Raw genomic sequence first — 19,140 nt, 5'->3', positions numbered from 1 at the left:
TGAAGAAGTCTATTGAAAAAATTAATAACCACATAAGAGACAGCCTATATACAAGCCTTTTTATGAAAATGTATGGAGTTCAAATAGACTAATTATTCATTAAAAAATAAAGATGACATTTCAAAAGATATGAATACACTAATGGTTTTGTGTTTATGAAATACATGAAAGCATAATTATGACCTGTGGCAATCAAAGATTTAATAAGACAGGATTTTAATTTTTCTAAAATAAAAGACAGTCGTCACTGAAAATGTTATTTTGAAAATAGTTATGTCCACATGGGAATTTTATTAAATATTCATATAGATCTAGTCTTTTCATTTATTACTCTCTCTGTTTAACCAACAGTATCTTTGAGTATTTTAATTGGTCCTTCACATCTTAAACAAAATCAGCTACGCTTCCAACAACTTCATTTGGAATTCTGGGAAATGTATTCTCTTGTCCTCAGTTTCCTCCTACAGAAGCAGAGAGACAATAATAAAACATGGCAGAAATGTTGCCTAGATCAAATGAGATACTACTTACCAGAGTTCTATCTTATTGCTCAATATTTTCTCTATTTGCATATCTCTTCATTTTGCATATTTAAAGTTTTTAAGATTCCACAGTTAATTCATGTCTGTATGTATTTAATCAAACCAAATTGCCAAATCTTCGGATTCCACAGTTAATTCATGTCTGTATGTATTTAATCAAACCAAATTGTCAAATCTTCTCAGTATTTTTTTCTGGTGTTGTACCTGTGAGACAGGTTCCCTGCCACTTGAACCATGCATCCAACCCCTTTTTGTATTGGTTATTTTCAAAGTAGCATCTCACTTTTTGCCTAAGCTATCCTGTTTATTATCCTCTCACTTGTATTTCCTCTACTCATGTCATTGGGATAATGTGTCCAGCCATTGCTTGAGATGGGTGTTTCTTGAACTTTTGTGCCTGAGCTGGCTTCAAACTGCAGTTCCCTCATTTGCACCTACCAAATAGCTAGGATTTTAGGCTTGATCTAACATGCTCAGCTTCAAATAAAAATAGACAAACAGATACATGTTTAGGATTATACCAAATTATAAAATAGTTGTTACAATTCTGGCTATATAAAACAACCTACTAAAGTTGCCAGTGGCTCACACCTGTAATCCTAGCTATTCAGGAGGCTGAGATCTGAGGATCATGGTTCAAAGCCAGCCTGGGCAGGGAAATCCTTGAGACTCTTATCTCCAATAAACCACCAAAAAACCAGAAGTGGTTCTGTGGCTCAAGTGGTAGAATGCTAGCCTTGAGCTGAAGAGCTGAGGGACAGGACCCAGGCCCAGAGTTCAAGCCCATTACAGATCAAAAATAAACAACAACAAAAAAAATCTACTGAAGTTTTTCACTTTATGTGCTAGTTACACAAAAATCAATCTGTCACTGCTTATAATTAACTTTCAGCTATTTATGTTCCAGTAAACTTTTTAAAATTTCCATTACATGTTAAGGAGAGTATGAATGAGGAGAAATGGTATCTGCATATGTACTTCTGCCAAGAAAATGCATCTCTAGTTACATATGAAGTGCAAAGGGAGGACAAGAAATGAACTCATTTATATAAGAATCTCCACAACATTATATGAATTTCTATGGAAATACATGTTAAACTAAATTAGGCTTCATGTAATCCTACATACCTAGGAGGCATATATCTGGAGGATTTTGAGATTCAATGCTGAAAATACAGGAGAGTCCATCGCTAAAATAACTAGCAAGAAACTAAGTTGGAGGTATGGCTCAAATGGTGGAGTGCCAGTCCCTAACAAGCCAAACATGCACAGAAAGGAAGAAAGAAGAAAAAGGAAGAAAGGAAGGAAGCAAGCAAGCGAGGAAAGAAGGAAGGAAGGAAGGAAGGAAGGAAGGAAGAAAGAAAGAAAGAAAGGACAAAAAGAAAAGAAGAAAGAAAATATTGGTCTGTGAGGGTGCTTTGACTGTGTTCTGCTCTCAACTAAATGAGAAACCCAAGTTCTTCCCTTCTTGCCTGTTTCTTCATCTCTAAATAAGAAGACATGGTTGTGAAATGTGCAAGGTCTGTATTGATACATTATAGACCGCATATCATTGCCATTCATATTTTCACTCAAGTAGTCATAATTTCCACAATAATTCAAACACATATCTGGAAATTAACACCTTATAGTTCAACCTACTTTATATTAGAACATTGGAACCCAAAGGAGCCAAATTATATTAGTTATCAGTTATTTCAAAAGAAAAATCCACTTCTTAATCAATACATCTTATCAAATTTATATAGTTTTTTTCAAAAACCAACATATTATGTAGTGTTCACATAATTTATTCTTCATCAGTATGTTTATCTTGGGGTGGTCTTTGCGAATCCTCCTTTGTGTAGATTCACTCTTTCCTGGGAAAAATCTCAGAAATACATAGTTTTCCTTATGTGTATTAAAATTGACTTTTAAATTCTCCAAGTACCAACAGTTAACCAAATATACCAACTAGTCTATCTTCATATATTGGTAATTGTAGTAAGTTTACAAAATCATGTACATCATCCTTTACTGATGAGTAATAATGAAAATAAGAAGATGAGAAATAATGAGAATGATGTTGATTTAGAGTTGATATTAAAGATGTGTCTTAACCAACAGTGTCCCTGCTTTTTGTACCTCTGGGTTTCTAAACTTCAGTTTTGTTGTTGTACCTTTCCAAATGGTCTGTGGTGTGATTTGAATCTTTTTGGACTTGTCTTCTGTGATTGTTCCAGACTAGTTTGAATAATCTTAAGGCTAGATAGCTTGGTATTTTGAATGTATATGAATTATAGAAACACCCAAGTCAGTTTACTATACCTCGTAAATTTTTGATAACATTTTAGCAAAAAGTATAACATGAGTACATGGTGATATCAGCTGGTCTTGAGATGGCTCAGCTTTAACAAATTCTAACAAGATTTTTTAAAGTTTAGAGGTAGAAATATAAATAGGGACTTAGATATTCATTTTTCAGATCACATTTTATTTTTAGCAGAAAAAAATTCAAGATAGACAATGAGCAGAAAGTCACGCTTAGCTACACATAGCATGCTTGAGTGAGGCTGATGGATACCCTTCATTACATTATGTCAAAGCATACAGACACTAAGATTCATGGGGCACTTGTATCAGTCAACATGAAACCACTGTGCAAACATGGTGATTTTTAATGATCTCAAGTGAGATTACAAAGGAAAAGGAAGCCTTGAACTTGGGCATAGGAAGAAAGTCAATATTCTGTCATTTTTGTTTTTAAGAGTGGGAGTGACTAGAGATTGTTCACCCCACTTCTTCAAGATTGCATGTTGATCTCTGTCAAATGTTTTTGGAAAACGAATAAGTAAGTTGAGCTAACTTAAACATACATTGGAAGTATGAAAGAATGGGGCTGGGAAGGAGGCTCATGCTTTGCATGCATGAGGCCCTGGGTTCGATTCCTCAGCACCACATAAGCAGAAAAAGCCAGAAGTGGTGCTGTGGCTCAAGTGGGAGAACACTCACCTTGAGCTGAAGAGCTGAGGGAAAGCGTCCAGGCCCAGAGTTCAAGCCCCACAACCGACCCAAGAAAAAGAAAAAGAAAAGAAAGTATGAAAGAAATACTAAATATATAATATAACTGATTAAACCCCCAGAACTTCCAGTGCAGTTTTACCTCAGGAGGGCCTGTGAGTGAATAGAAAAGGAAGTTGCATGTCCACTCTATATTTTCTTTTTTTCCCACTCTATACTTTCTATCCTCACTGTGCTGGGATTACAACAACCATACAACTCTTAAATCCTCTTATTCCAGTTGATCAACCTAGACTATCACAGAACTACAAGGACATAAGTAATAAAAGATTGGCTCATCATGGGTTGGTGTTCTCAAGTCTGCTGTGGCAAGTGAGTCCCAACCATGAGGCTCACAGCTTCTGGGATCATTCTGCCTGTGTTGGGGAAAATTCTAGGAATAGCTTTAGAAAAGGGCAACTCAAGGTCTAGGAAGTATACCTTACTATAGTTGCATAAAGTTGAAGTAAATTTTGAAATAAATTAGTCCGAACAAGTCTTATATGTACGCTACTTAGTATTTCTAGAAGAACTAAGTGTTGTTTTGTTGAATAGTATTTCCCTTGCATAGCCTATACTTGATACAGAAAGCAAAATGTTGCTCTTTGAGTGTACTTCTGTTATGCAGGATTTAATTTATTTATTTATTCAATTAGCAACAGCTTACAGGACATTTGGAGCTTATTTTGCTTTGTAGTGAAGAATCAGTCTCACTGAAGAAGATGATATATATAAAACTAACAATTATACTTCCCTTAATCTTATCTGAGCCTTTGGTAAAATTAGATGGTGGCTAAAAGGCTCAGTTTCTCTAACTAATGGAGCTCCTGTCTATGCCAGACAATTTGAAAATATCTCAAATCATATACCCATCACTTGACTCGAAAATCATTTACCAATCTACCCTTTCCTCTCTGCGTTTTCCCCATCACATGCTTGATAGTACCATGCACCACTGATGCACACAAACAGCTACTTAATGTAAATAATCAGTATTTATATTTCAAAGATGGGTTAATCAGTGATCCTTGTTTTGTGCAATTTTACCTCCCCTAACAGGCCGTCTAACGAGCTCAGCATCAGACAGTTGGAGCGTCCCACTTGTTTGGGTCCAAATATCTATGGCAGATCTAGGGGGAAAAAAAAGAATCTTTTGAACCCACTGTTTTTTTTTAAAGGAGCTAGAACAAATTTACATGAGCAACAATTCAAAACATGCTTTATAATTACAGATGTAAGCAGATAAAGAGTGTTGACAGGACGTAAAATCAAAGACAGAAATCTCTAAGTAACCAACTACTTTTAACCTTCCCTCACTTAGCCTAATGCTAATCCCTCAAGGCTAATTTAGTCCAGATAGAATCTTATTTCGAAGCCTCCACAAACAACAGCTAAAAGTCTTCCCACGAACATTAGGCATGCTTATGTTTCACATGGAAAAAGTTTCCATTGTATCACTGTTTGGTTTTGGTCTTCTGTGATTTGTCTTTATGTCGCATCCTCATTGGACATTTTAGGAAAGTAGTCCCATTGTCTACAGATGGTTAGTATTTTACATGCCATCTTTAACTTTATTTCATAAACATAAGCGTTTAGTATTTTACACATCATATTTAATCTTTACATTGCCATTGTTGTACACAGAAAGAAACCAAGGCCATGGAACTGCTATTTATTAATATTATCTTCTTAATGTAATTGTGTATATAAAATTTCTACATTTCTACTCATAGTCCACCATGTTCCAAGTGATCTATTACTGCATAAACTATGTCCAATGTAACATTCAATATCATTACTGTACTAAATGAAAATTAAATACAAGCATTCTTTCATGGAAAGGAAACACTAACAGACAGATTTTGGAAGCCTACATTGGTCTTCATTATGAGCCAATAATAAGATTTACAGGTTTCAGATGCCTTATTCCATCCATCTACCAGATCTGTCTCCATGTGCTTGTCACTCCCTGTGAACTTGTCCTTTGTGTATTTTTATCTTCATAAGACCTAGAAGATATTGTATTTACTGTAAAATAAATATTGGGCCCACAAAATTTGGAATCTAAGATTCAGAATAGTAAATCTCTCCTCCATCTCTTTCACAGCTAAGGCCTTTGAGGCTAGACAGCTTTCTGAAATTTACTAAGCAATCAACAGATGTTTGACACATAAATGAATATAAAAGAGAGTTAAAAGAAAGAAAGAAATCAAGCCACAAATCCTACCCCTAATAATACTATCCTCTGTGTACAATCATGTTCTATACTCCTACTTGAGACAGCCCACGGCTCACTTTACAAGCATGTCCCTAATCACCAGAATGGTGTCTGCTCCTTCCCTATGTTCGATTCTATGTACAAAACTGTCTGAAAACCTGGGCTTGCTTGCTTCATTATCACCACAAGCATGAAGTTGGTTTACCTAGAAAGTTGGTTTGAGCCGGGCGCTGGTGGCTCACGCTTGTAATCCTAGCTACTCAGGAGGCTGAGATCTGAGGATCGCGGTTCAAAGCCAGCCCAGGCAGGAGAGACCGTGAGACTATCTCCAATAAACCACCAGAAAACCGGAAGTGGCGCTGTAGCTCAAGTGGTAGAGCGCTCGCCTTGAGCTGAAGAGCTGAGGGACAGTGCTCAGGCCCAGAGTTCAAGCCCCACGACCGACAAAAAAAAAAAAAAGAAAGTTGGTTTGAATATCAAGCTGTCTTTCTTCAAGGATAGATCTATACAACAATTATAGGAGATTATATGAGTAAATAGTAAATGAAAGCAAATGAAAGAAAATAAAATCTATAGTTCAGAAAAAGTGAACATTTCTCTAGGTTTGAAGACTCGTGTAGGGTTCTGGATTTCCTGAGCACAGGAAAGAGTGAATGTGTGAATTAATGAAAAGCAATTCAATCAAAACTCTAATTATTAAGTAGATCCTAAACCAGATGAGACTGAGTCCTGTGTCATTAATCTGAGTCTGTTCACTTTGTGCTTCCTTCCTTAGTCTGTGAATTTCTGGTATGTGCTGGTGATGAATGATGAGCACACAGAGAGGCGATATCTGCTGTTTTTCCTTTTGAGTTGGGGACTGCCATCTCTTGTGGTGATTCTCCTTATCATTATATTGAGAGGAATCTATCATCAAAACATGCCACAGATCTACGGACTTGTTCATGGTGACCTGTAAGTACATTGAGGCAGCATCATGCCTCCTTAGCCCCTTTGTATCTCAGCAGCTTTGCTGGATGGAAGGCAGTTGCCTACGACTTCTGACCTCAGGCCTTTGAGAAAGATGATTGATCTCTTGGCACACTGTCTGGAGCTGTCCTTCCTCCTCTCCCTCCTTTAAAGAAGAATTTATGGTTCTTAAATAGCTTTGGTAATTTCAATTATTTTCAAGTGGGTTAGGGTATTCAACAGTTCATATAATTTGTATCTAAGCCTAATTTAATTTATTAGATGGAGGTAGACAATCATGTCTAGAAAAGTCAAAGCTGTAATAAATTTTTGGTAAGGAGTTTGGCATATTATCTAAGGAATATGTTTTCTGGAAGAGACCTGTTAATGGTAAGATACCTAAAGACAGCATCTGAGTGAATGCAGTGACTGAAAGTTCATGGCAATGAGATATATCTTCCTAAATATTCCCATTGAAGTATTTCTAGTAATAGAAAATTTAGCACTTCTTCACATACACGTCCCATATGTCTGGCTCAATCTTGAATCTGGTGTTTTATAGATCTGAAAGTTACTCAGCTTTTGTATTGATGCCATGTGAAGGAGAAACAAATCCAAACTTTGGTAGCAAAAAATAGAAGCTTAACCAGGTCTCTTGATCTAATGAAAATAAGAGAACAAATGAAGTTCTAAATAGGAATGAGTAGCCTATTTACAATCTTATTAGGACAATATTATTTATGTGTTTCACAGCTTATTGTTAAGGGAAAAAATTAAATAGATGCAAAACATCTTTGAAAGGTAAACTACTATATAAGCAGAAGTTATTCAATAGGATTATTGCATATGACTAATTATATAATTAAGTACTTATATACCTAAATACTTCTTATTGATGCTTACCAGTGTATTTCACACATATGCCATCACAGACAAATAATCCACACCACATTCAGACAATGGAGACTAGTTACAAGACTTACATTCAAACACACACACACACACACACACACACACACACACACACACACACACACACACACATACTGATAAGATAGAGTCCTTTTGTTTTATTGAGATTTAAGGTGATTCTCTGTTCTCTCATACTGAACATTTTATAGTACTATGACATATTTTGTCCAGGTAAAATTCTGGAAACCTCTAATCTTCTGGAAAAGGATAATAGTGTCTTATCTGAATTAAATTTTTCAAGTTATGCACCAATGGTTCATACTTATAATCCTAGATAATTTGGAGGCAGAAAAGGGAAGGTTCTTGGTTAGAAGCCAGGCCAGAAAAAATAAATAAATAAAAAGCTCAATCTACGGCTCAACCAATAGCTTCAGGTCATGAGGTAGTGGAACACAGCTGTCATCCTAGCTATACGAAGGACATAAATATGTAGATCTAGATCCAGGCATGTGCGGGTGCAAAAATAAGATCTTATCAAAAAAAAATAAACCAAAAGTAAAAAAACAAAAAACAATGATGCAAGAAAGGGCTGGAGTAGCTCAGTAATAGGGCACCTGCCTAACAGGTATGAATCTTGGAGTTCTAACCCCAGTGCTGCAAATAAACCAACAAATAGTTAAATTTGTTACTAATTTAAATCTTGGGCTGCTAGGATTGATTTCAGAAAAACTTTGCATGATTCTCTGTTGAAGTAATTTGAGAAAAGTTGTGGTGATATGCTCAATCCTATCTTGTAGTATTTATGACTGTGCACAGTATTTTAATAGCTCAACTTTTAAGTAGCAGATATTTTGTCATTATTATGAATTCCCTTTGAGTAAGAGATTCTTTTCTTTTTTATGTTTCTTGTTTGTTTATTTTTTTATTGTGAAAATACCATACAGAGGGGTTACAATTACATGAGCAAGGTAATGAGTGCATTTCTTATCAAGCATTCTTGCCTCCTCCTTTCTTTCCCCTTACCATCCCTTCCCATCTCCCCCTTGGCTGTCCTCCCCCCTGCCATCCCCTCCTATCCCCTCTCCCCTCCACTCACCAAAATTGTAAAGTTTGTTTTTCAACATAACGTCTTGTACATATTGTTGCAATGGGTCCACCTGTATCCCTATTTAAACTATTTGTTTTTTCCCTTTCCCTCCACAAATCATACCAACATCAAATACAGTGAATACAGGGGTTATACCAAGGGGGAGGGATATACAAATCAACAAAGAAATATCTTATAAATATATTAGAAACAAAAGCAAGAAAGAAAAAAATTATACACTAATATGTGAACATGAGTTTTCCATTGCTTTAGTGAAATTTAAGGTTATGTTGATTTTATAAAAGCATTAGGAAAGCTGGGCACTGGTGGCTCATGCCTATAATCCTAGCTACTCAAGAGGCTAAGATCTGAGGATCACGGTTCAAAGCCAGCCCAGGCAGGAAAGTCCGTGAGACTCTAATCTCCAATAAAGCCATCAGAAAAAAAAGGAAGTGGCACTGTGGCTCAAGTGGTAGAGCACTACCCTTGAGCTGAAGAGCTGAGGGACAGTGCCTAGGCCCAGAGTGCAACCCCCACAACTGACAAAAAAAAAAGAGTCAGGAAATCTAATATTCTTTCTTATTACTTTGAAGAGTACACAAATGAAGAACGACTTCTGTAAGATTTTTTTTCAGGAAGGCTTTTAAATCACACATTCATTTTCTTAAAACATGTGTAATTATTCACATTTTCTATTTCGCGTTATCCATTTTCTAAATCTTTGATGAAATCCATCCTGTTTTTTAAGCAAGCTTTTAACGTTTGTAACATCTGTGGTGAAACCAGCTTTTTCTTTCATTTTTGTGGTACTGAGGTTTTGAACTTAGCCTCTCACATTGGCTATATAGGTGCTCTGCCCCTTGAATCAGTACCTCAACCCTTTTTGCTTTTGTTCATGTACTGACAGGATAGTATGCTTTGCCCAGGCTTAGATTATAGTCCTCCAGTTACCCCTTTCATGTAGCTGTGATGATAACCACACACTATCATGGCCAGCTTATTGGTTAAGATGTAGTTTCACCCACATTTTACCCAGGCTGGCCTTGAACCTTGTTGCTCTTGAAATCTGTCTCCTAAGTTTCTGGAAAGCAGGCTTGCTAGACATTGATCAACATTATTTTTCCCTAAAACCTACCTTAAGTGCAGTCTTATACATTTGTTTACAATTTTATCAGTTCCTATCCTCATCTTTTCAATTCTGTTAATTTTAATGTCTGAGTTAATTTTCTGTTGTCTAATGCAGAGAGTTTTATAATAATTTCTTTTCTTATTGCATATTTTGGAATACATTTCATGATAATTCAATTAAAATATATAATTTTCACTGAGATTTCCTTGGTTGACACATAAATTGCTTAAACATATACCACTTAACTTTATTGCTGAATGAAAATACCAAATTATGAGTATGCTCGGGTAAAATATACAGATTGTATCTGTGTGCTCTGTGTTCCTAATTTTCATGTATTGTTTTCATTTAAATACAAATATGACTTACTTTTTGGTACTTTTATTACTTTCCAAGCAATGTTTTATTTCATCTTTCTATTATATTTATTCTACATTATTTTAACCACCATAGAACATTGCTATTGTTCTTTCATACCATAAATATTGAGAGTTATACTACTTTGTTCCTCTCTACTTAATTTAGTATCTTTATATTTTCTTGTGAAACTATATATTTTTATTTCTGCAATACTAATTTTCAACACAAATTTCCTGGTGACAGATTCTGTTTTGATCAGCTAGAAATGTTTCTACTGCTTGACTTTTGAAAGTTGGAATGCTACCTGGAAGTATATACTTTCACTAAGACATACTACTCTTAGCTGGGTGCTAGAGGCTCACACCTGTAATCCTAACTACTCAGGAGGCTGAGAGCTGAGGATCGAGATTCAAAGCCAGCCAGGAGACTCTTCTCTCCAATTAGCTACCAGAAAGCTGAAAGTAGAGCTAGCTCAATTGGTAAAGTGCTAGCCTTGAACTGCTCCCAGGCACTGAGTTCAAGTTACATGACTGGCACACACACACACACACACACCACAAACACTACTACTCTTGTATTCTAGCTTTCATCGTTTCTCTTAAGAAGTTAGCTATCATTCTTGTCTTCCTTTCTTTGAAAGTAACACATCTTTTTACCCACCCTAACTTCTATTTTAAATTTTAAATTTCACAGAGTCTAGATGAGATGACCTTCTGTGTGTTTAGCCCTCTGGAAATTTTTAGTACTTCATAAAGTTGTGATTTAATGGTTCTCATTTGTTTTAGAAAAATTGATGATTCTAAGTACTGGTAGCTTCCTTTTCCCCTTTTAAAATTGTAACTAAGTGACGAATATAACCATTTTATATACGTTCGATGTATTTTTACATAATTTCTATGTATCTTTTGTATATAAAATGTAAATTTTTTCTACTTCAACAAGTAGAAAGTTGAGATTTTCCAGCACACTGATCTATTCTTCAGCTTTGTCCAACATCCTATTTAAATTTTAACTTCAAGTACCACATTTAAAATTTTGGTTTTTTAAACTATTCTCTGGGGGGAAAAAACTAGTATCTTCTCATTTCTTTATTTATTTTCTTTCTTTCTTTTTTTTTTTTTTTTTTTTGGTCAGTCAGGGAGCTTGAACTCTGGGCCTGGGTGCTGTCCCTCATCTCTTCAGCTCATGGCTGGCGCTCTACAACTTGAGTCACAGCACCACTTCTGATTTCCTGGTGGTTAATTGGAGATAAGAGTCTCACAGACAGTTCTGCCTGGGCTGGATTTAAACCATGATCCTCAGATCACAGCCTCCTGAGTAGCTAGGATTATAGGCGTGAGCCAACAGCGTAAGGCTTTGTCATTTCTTTTATTTAAAAATGTACTGTTCCCTCTAATCTCTGGGGAGCTATTTCCAAGGTCCTCCATGGATGTCCAGCACAGTTTATAGGAGCAAATCTTAATGTATGCCATTTTCTATACACACATTCTTGTGATGATGGTTAGCTTATAAATTAGGCACAATTGAAGATTAAAAATAACTTACTATAGACCTTAGCAACGACAACATAGAATTTTCTTCTTTCTTTACTAATTTCAAGTTTTACCTTTCCTATGAAAAGAAGTACTTTATAGCTCCTCTTTGGAGTATCCAATTTGCCAACATCAGTACTCCTGCACTTTGGGATTATTACTAACCGAAATAAGGGTTACTTGAACACAAGCACAGTGGGGCTATGGTAGTAGATGGTTACTTCAAAGGTGGGCATCACATACAAGTATATCCTGGAGAAAGGTTGTCTCAGATTCCAGGTGGGAAGCATATGGTGGTGCAAGGTTGCATCGTGCAACCTTGGAACTAATTAGCTATTTATTTCTTCAATTCTGTTAATATTGTCAGACAATAGCTGACTGCAAGTAACATAAATTGAAAATAAAGAGGGGTGAATGGGTTAATTATGATTGTTGAATGTATGTGGGGGGACCATTTTGGGTTTGTTTGTATGTCTGATTTTTTTGAGTGGTAGAAACAATATGTAAAGAAATAAAGGGGCATTGAGTTGTATCATCTAAGCTTCTTGAACTACTGAGTGACACCTTTATATGACTCTTTCTACTTCTGCTTCTTCCTGGCTCGTTGACCCTTGGAAATGGAGCTTCAATGGTCAGATGTAAACCCCAAATACTCTCTCTCTCTCTCTCTCTGATTTCTCCTAAGTAAATGTGCTTAATATTTAGAGCATTTCAATATTGAAATGCAAAGCCTTAAATGTTCACTTTAGGAAGCTTCTTCTACTCAATGTATGTTAAGATGTGTCTGTAAAGTTTTCCTAGATTGAAGTTCAGTAGCTTCCTGCTGTTCATTGGAGCTTTGGAAGTAAAGAGACAGTCAAAAACTGACTTTTCCATGTTCTAGCTGTGTGAGCCTTTACTTCCCCTCAATGAACCTGAAATTCTTCCTCTGTAGAATAAGCATATAAACCTTTGCCACAGGACTGTGATTTGGATTGAGAGGATGAATGCAAGGGAAATGCATGTATAGTACCTGGGACAAGGAGGGAAGAGATGAGAGCCATATGCAGAGGTCTGTGAGATTGTATTGTACATGAAAAAGTAATTACGTATAATTGATCAGACAGGCCCATTTAAACATGACTGACCCTAGAAATACCTGGGGTTACTTACTCTTTTATTTCCTTCAGATAGTCTGAAATGGTTGCACTCATTTTTTTCATTATGATTACAAATAATATACTCTTCCATATTTCTGACAGTCAGAAGCTTCCATCATTTTGAGTTGGAATTTGTTTTTTGTATTGGGTTTTTTGGTCATAAATGAGAAAATAAAGTTATCTAAACCTTGAAAACTTTGGTCTTCCTTAGTGCAGCCTGCTATCCTGGAATTCCATAGACTTAGCATCTAGAAACATTTACTACTGGGCTGGGAATGTGGGTCACTGATAGAGTGCTTGCCTTGCATTCATGAGGCCCAGGGTTTGATTCCTTAGCACCCATAAGTAGAAAAATATGGAAGTGGCACTGTGGCTCAAGTGGTAGAGCACTAGCCTTGAGCTGAAGAGCTGAGGGACAGCGCCCAGGCCCAGAGTTCAGGCCCTACAACCAAAAATAATAATAATCATAAAATAAACATTTATTACTTTACATAAGGGAAAATTGGGACCCCAAAGCACCATATTACAATAAAGCTTCCATTTTCTATATCAATATATAAATTACATTTTATATTGTATTGCTCTTGTATTGTTTATCAACCTTCTATTGGTAGATTTTAAACTATTTCCAGTTTTTATTTTATAATATTGTTATGTTGTTTTATTATTGTAATGAAATAGCAGAAGATAGCTAACCTTCTAAATGACAGAGGTTTATTTATCACACACTTCTGAAGGTTTCAAGACTTGACGCTAGTGTCCAGTCAGCTCTGGTGAAGAGCCTCTTGGCTGTAATATATTGTGGCAAGAGCATATGTGTGAGAAAGGGATTGATTAAAATTTAAAACAGAAAGCCAGGAATCAGGTCTCCTGGCATAGACCCATAGTCCCAGTTATTCAAGAACTAGGGTAAGATACTCACTTGGTCCTGAGCATACAAGTCCAATGGGGGCAAGATTTAATCTTAAAAATAGAAAAATAGGAAGTCATAGACATATTTCAGTGCCATAAACCCATTTGGTATGTCTCCAGTTGACCTAAGGATCTATCTACCTGGAAATCTCATCTTCTCTCAATCCTGCTATCCTGAAAACAAAAGCTCAAAATATGAAACTCTGTCAGGGGCACAGAGAAACCATATCCAAGCCATAACACCAGCAAGGTGAACTCTTTCATGTTGGTGAGAATGTTTTTAATAGGATAAAATTTTAATTTGGAATGTGAACACACACACACACACACACACACACACACACACACACACACACACACACACACATACACAAAAGATATTGTCAAACTCCTCTTTTAAGAAATGAAGCTATTGGGCTGGGAAGGTGGCTCAGTGGTAGAGCACTTGCCTTGCATGCCTGAGGCCCTGGGTTCGATTCCTCAGCACCACATAAGCAAAAAGAAAAAAGCTGGAAGTGGCGCTGTGACTCAAGTGGTAGAGTGCTAGCCTTGAGCTGAAGAGCTGGGGGACAGCGCCCAGGCCCAGAGTTCAGGCCCCACGACCGGACCCCCCAAAAAAAATAAAATAAAAATTAAGCTATTGGGCTGGGATGGTGGTTCAGTGGTAGAGTGCTTGCCTTACATGCATGAGGCCCTGGGTTCAATTTCTCAGCACCACATAAGCAGAAAAAGCCAGAGGTGGTGCTGTGGCTCAAGTGGTAGAGCTCTAGCCTTGAGCTGAAGAGCTGAGGGACAGTGCCCAGGCCCAGAGTTCAGGTCCCACAACCTGACAAAAAAATAAAATAAAATAAAAAATACAGCTATCTACACTCAAAGTATAAGCCATAGCAGAGCCCATCTATCAGACAGTTCTGATCTTGTTTTATTTTACATATAGTTTTTTAAAATTGCATTCCTTTATTAGATATGTTTTGATAGATTTTTTAGCTGTACCAGATACTAAAATGCATATCCTCATTTATTCATACACAACCCTATGAGCTTCAATATCTTTGCATAGATTTATTCAACACTTTTGTTTCATTTTTTATTTGTTCATACATTTCAATGATTTGAAGCTTTCTGTTATGTGAAAGGATTTGAATGATTTTCTCTTACTCTTTTTTCCTCTTTTTTTTTGAGTCAAGAGGTAGGCTGTATTAAGTCTTCTAATTTTTGTCTTTTTTGAATTGTTATTCTCTATTAATACAGCTTTCTCTTATCCATGTTTAAGGAAATTTACATTTTAATACATACAATGAGATTTTTGTGTGATATCAAAGTATTTCAGAAAAGTATTTATAATATGTTTGGTGTTAATTAAAATATTCAAATGTAATAATAATACAATTAACATGTGGAGAACATTTGAAGTGATTTAGTTGGGCTCAAATGGTGAAACTGAGATGCTTCAAGACTCTTGGACTGACTTCCTCCTAATTAATGGCAAAATAAGGAGGACTAATGACTACATTTTAATTCAAAGTGTTAACAACATAGGTATTTGAAATAGCAATAGGAATAAAGCACTAGAAATAGATAATTGTAAAACTGCAGGAGGCACAGTTGTAATAACAAAGATGTTTTATAATTTGCATTTCATCTTAATTGTTAGGTACCAAATGAAGATTTTAGTGCCTGCCTTTACATTTCAAGAGCAGTGCAAAATATTTTGCAGTCTCTCAGAGACTATTGTTTGGAAAACTGAAAACTTTTATGTAATCAGAAATCTTCAGTGCATTATTCAGTAAACAAATGGCTAACTTATGCAGGAAATTCTGCTGTAAGTACCTCTCTAATCAAAAAGGAAATGCCCACAGTTCGTCAAATAAGGCATTTAATACAATTTAAGAAACCCACTTCTTGTTCAAAGAGATTTCCACATCTCTTTGGGGTTGATATTATCTATTCTGTAGCTTTGTTTGTTTGTTTTGTTTTTGTGCCAGTCCTGGGGCTTGAACCCAGGGCTTTTTTGTTGAAGGCTAGTGCTGAGCTTTTCTGTTGAAGGCTAGTGCTATACCACTTGGGCTCCATTTCTTGCTTTTTTGGTGGTTAATTGGAAATAAGTGTCTCATGGACTTTTCTGCCTGAGCTGGCTTTGTACCATGATTCTCAAATCTCAGCTTATTACAGGTGTGAGCCACTGGCACACAGATGATATGTTGATGCTTCTTATGCGTAAAGACCAGTATGGGGCCAGGTGCTAGTGGGTCAGGTCTATAATCATAGCCACTCAGGAGACTTTGATCTGAGAATCACAGATCAAAATGAGTGTGGGTGTGGGGGGGGAAGGGGGTGGTAAGTTGTAGAGGTGGAAGGGAAGGGATGGTAGGGGGAAAACAAAGGAGGAAGGAACAATGCTCAGTACTCATTACTTTGTTCATGTAACTGTAACCCCTCTGGACAGCATTTTTACAATAAAGCACGTACCAAAAACAAAAAATGGGTCCAGGCAGAAAAGTCTGTGAGACTCATCTCTACTAAGCTTCCAAAAGGTCTGAAAGTGGGGCTGTGGCCCAAGTGATTTAGATGGGCTCAAATGGTGAACCTCAGACACCTCAAGAATCTTGGACTGACTTCCTCCTAATTTATTAACTAGAGGCAAAATCAGGAAGACTAATGACAACATTTTAATTCAAAATGTTAACAACACAGATATCTGAAATAGCAATTGGAGTAAAGCATTAGAAATAGATCATTGTAAAACTGATTTGAACTGAATACTGATCTTGAGCAAAAGAAGCTTGGGAGAAGCACTCAAATCCTGAGTTCAATCCCCTGGGAATGGCACAAAAAGAAAAAAAATTAATAAATTAAAATAATTTTTCACTCAATATGATTTTTCCAAGTCCTTCCATTTCCTTACAAATGGGGCAGTACCATTCTTTCTGAGGGAAGCATAGAATTCCATTGTGTGTGTGTGTGTGTGTGTGTGTGTGTGTGTGTGTGTGTGTGTGTAACATTTTCTTGATCCACTCCTCTACTGAGGGGCATCTGGGTTGGTTCCATATCTCAGCTATGGTAAATAATGCTGCGATAAACATAGTTGTGCTGGTAGCCTTAGTATGGCCTTGTTTGTGGTCATTTGGGTAAATTCCCAGAAGTGGGATTGCTGGGTTATAGGGGAGTCTTTTGAGAAACCTGCTTTCTACATACTGCTTTCTAGAGTGGTTGAACAAATTTATAGTACCACCAACAATGCAGCAGGGTTCCCTTTTGGCCACATCCCCTCCAGCATCTGTTGTTATTAGATTTCTTGATTATAGCCATTCTAACTGGGGTGAGGTGGTATCTCAATGTTGTTTTGATTTGCATTTCTTTTATGGCTAGAGAAGTTGAGCATTTCTTCATGTGTCTATTGGCCATTCTTATTTCCTCTTCAGAGAAGTCTCTCTTTAAGTCTTTAGCTCACTTATTAATAGGGCAGTTGTTTCTTTGAGGATTTTTTTTGAGATTTAATTTTTTGAGTTGTGTGATTTTTTTCTTTCACACAAAATTTGTCAATATTTGTTTTTAGAAATTACAGAAATCAGAAAAGATTTGATTTTAAAAATAAAACTCTTCTTCGTTAAAACATAAGCACTTTTCATCATTAAACTGTTTTCTTATGTCTGGATCCTTATATTTTTGCTCTGTAAGATCAAATTGTGGTTATACTCCACTTAATTAGTTTATCATTTGACTTTTCTATGCCAATAAGTTTATTTCAACATTTTAAATACATTTATAACACCCATCTCTAGATCAAATTCTCCCCATCCCCAATTTTAGTATTTACAAAAGGTATGCCAACATAACAAAAAAGAATGTTACAGACATTGTAATTTTTAATTTCTTTTTCCTCTTAATGTTCTTAAGGATAGGGTGTTCAATATGGGATGAGATTATTTGTAATTGGCTTAATAACAAATCTAAACCCAAGCTATAGATAAATGCTACAAAACAGTGCAGTGTTAGAGGGAAATATTTGTGATGATTAGGAAGGTATCACATGGCATCATGTAGAAGTGTAATGATAAGCCCTTCATCTAAGAAAGAGAAGCCTTGGGGATCCAACATGGCTTTCTTCACATGATAACCAATATAGAAAGAAAGCCTAGGAGAAGCAGGTAGATGAGTCCATCATTGAATGGCCACTAAATGAACTCTAAAAGTTCTCTCAGTGTTTTGATAATTTGATTCCATCATTAGTGTTTATAAATTTGAATGGCTGCTTTTAAAATGTGTTTAAATTAATTGCATTCAATCCTACACTAACAGTGGATGTCCCCATTTATTCTAAACTTCATAGATCATCTATTCTGGTTGATAAAGTGAGTAAATGCTCAAGAAGGTATTTGGTTCCACAGCTTGCTTCAAACTTCTAATTGTTTGGTTGGATATATGGCTAAGTGATAGAGTGCTGTCCTAACTAAAATTTATGTGAGAGAGAGGAAAAGAGAAGAAGAAGTTGGAGGAGATGAAAAAGGAAGGGGAGGAAGAAAAGAGGAAAAGGAGAGAGAGAAGAAAGAATAAGGAGGAAAAAGAGAGGGAGATAGAAGCAAGATTTTTTCCTTGTTTTTTTTTTTTTTGTTTTGTGTTGTTTTGCTTCGTTTTTTTGTGATGCTAAAGGTAAAACTAAATAATGATTGATAACCCAAAATTGCCTTCACTTAACAGAAAAGTGCAGCCCCAAGTACTTATATAAAGAACTTGAATGAAGATTTTCAAATATATCAAGACTTTTAAAATAGCCGTTCTAATTTGATTAAAATTTCTGTGTATAGCTGTGAAAAACCTACTTAGGTTACAGTCCTCAACTAATTATCAGCAGTCTTATTCCTCTAGCTGCTCGAGTTAGAAAATTTGGAGTCATCATTGGCATCACCTTCTCACCCACTTTCTATGTGCTCTTAGTCATTGGGCTATTGATCCTTTTGATAACATTTAAAACCTGTTCTCTCCTGTCCATTCCTATCTTACAGACTTAATTCAGGTGCTCATGATCTTGAATGCAATCTGTTGCAATGAAGTCAGTTCTCTGATCATTTGCCCTCAACTTGAATCTCTTTCATGTATGTCACTGGAGATCATCTTGAAACTCTTTGAAATTTTGAAAACACATGGGGGGAGGAAAAACCTTCCAAACTCTTATACACAATAAGCTATGACCTTAATTTGTTTTCTTCAACCTCATATATACTAAGCCTGGGATCTCTATTTTTTCCATCTAAGGTACTTCTTCTCACACATTTAATTTTATTTAAGTATTTAACATTTTTTTAAAGTAGTCTAGCTGGTAAA

The 19,140-nt window shown here is 36.1% G+C and overlaps 1 protein-coding gene across 1 annotated transcript in view; it reads left to right on the top strand.

Annotated features, from left to right (window-relative positions):
* Positions 1-19,140, top strand: part of Adgrv1 (adhesion G protein-coupled receptor V1) — a 479,179-nt gene that overhangs the window by 312,688 nt on the left and 147,351 nt on the right. Inside the window, exon 84 of the mRNA XM_042690972.1 lies at positions 6,575-6,753. Coding sequence (XP_042546906.1) covers positions 6,575-6,753 — 179 coding nt within the window. The remainder of the gene's footprint in view (positions 1-6,574; positions 6,754-19,140) is intronic.

The sequence above is a fragment of the Dipodomys spectabilis genome, unplaced genomic scaffold (assembly GCF_019054845.1).
Source record: "Dipodomys spectabilis isolate Male_0828 unplaced genomic scaffold, ASM1905484v1 ptg000140l, whole genome shotgun sequence".
NCBI lineage: Eukaryota > Metazoa > Chordata > Mammalia > Rodentia > Heteromyidae > Dipodomys > Dipodomys spectabilis.
This window is presented reverse-complemented; position numbering and strand designations above follow the sequence as displayed.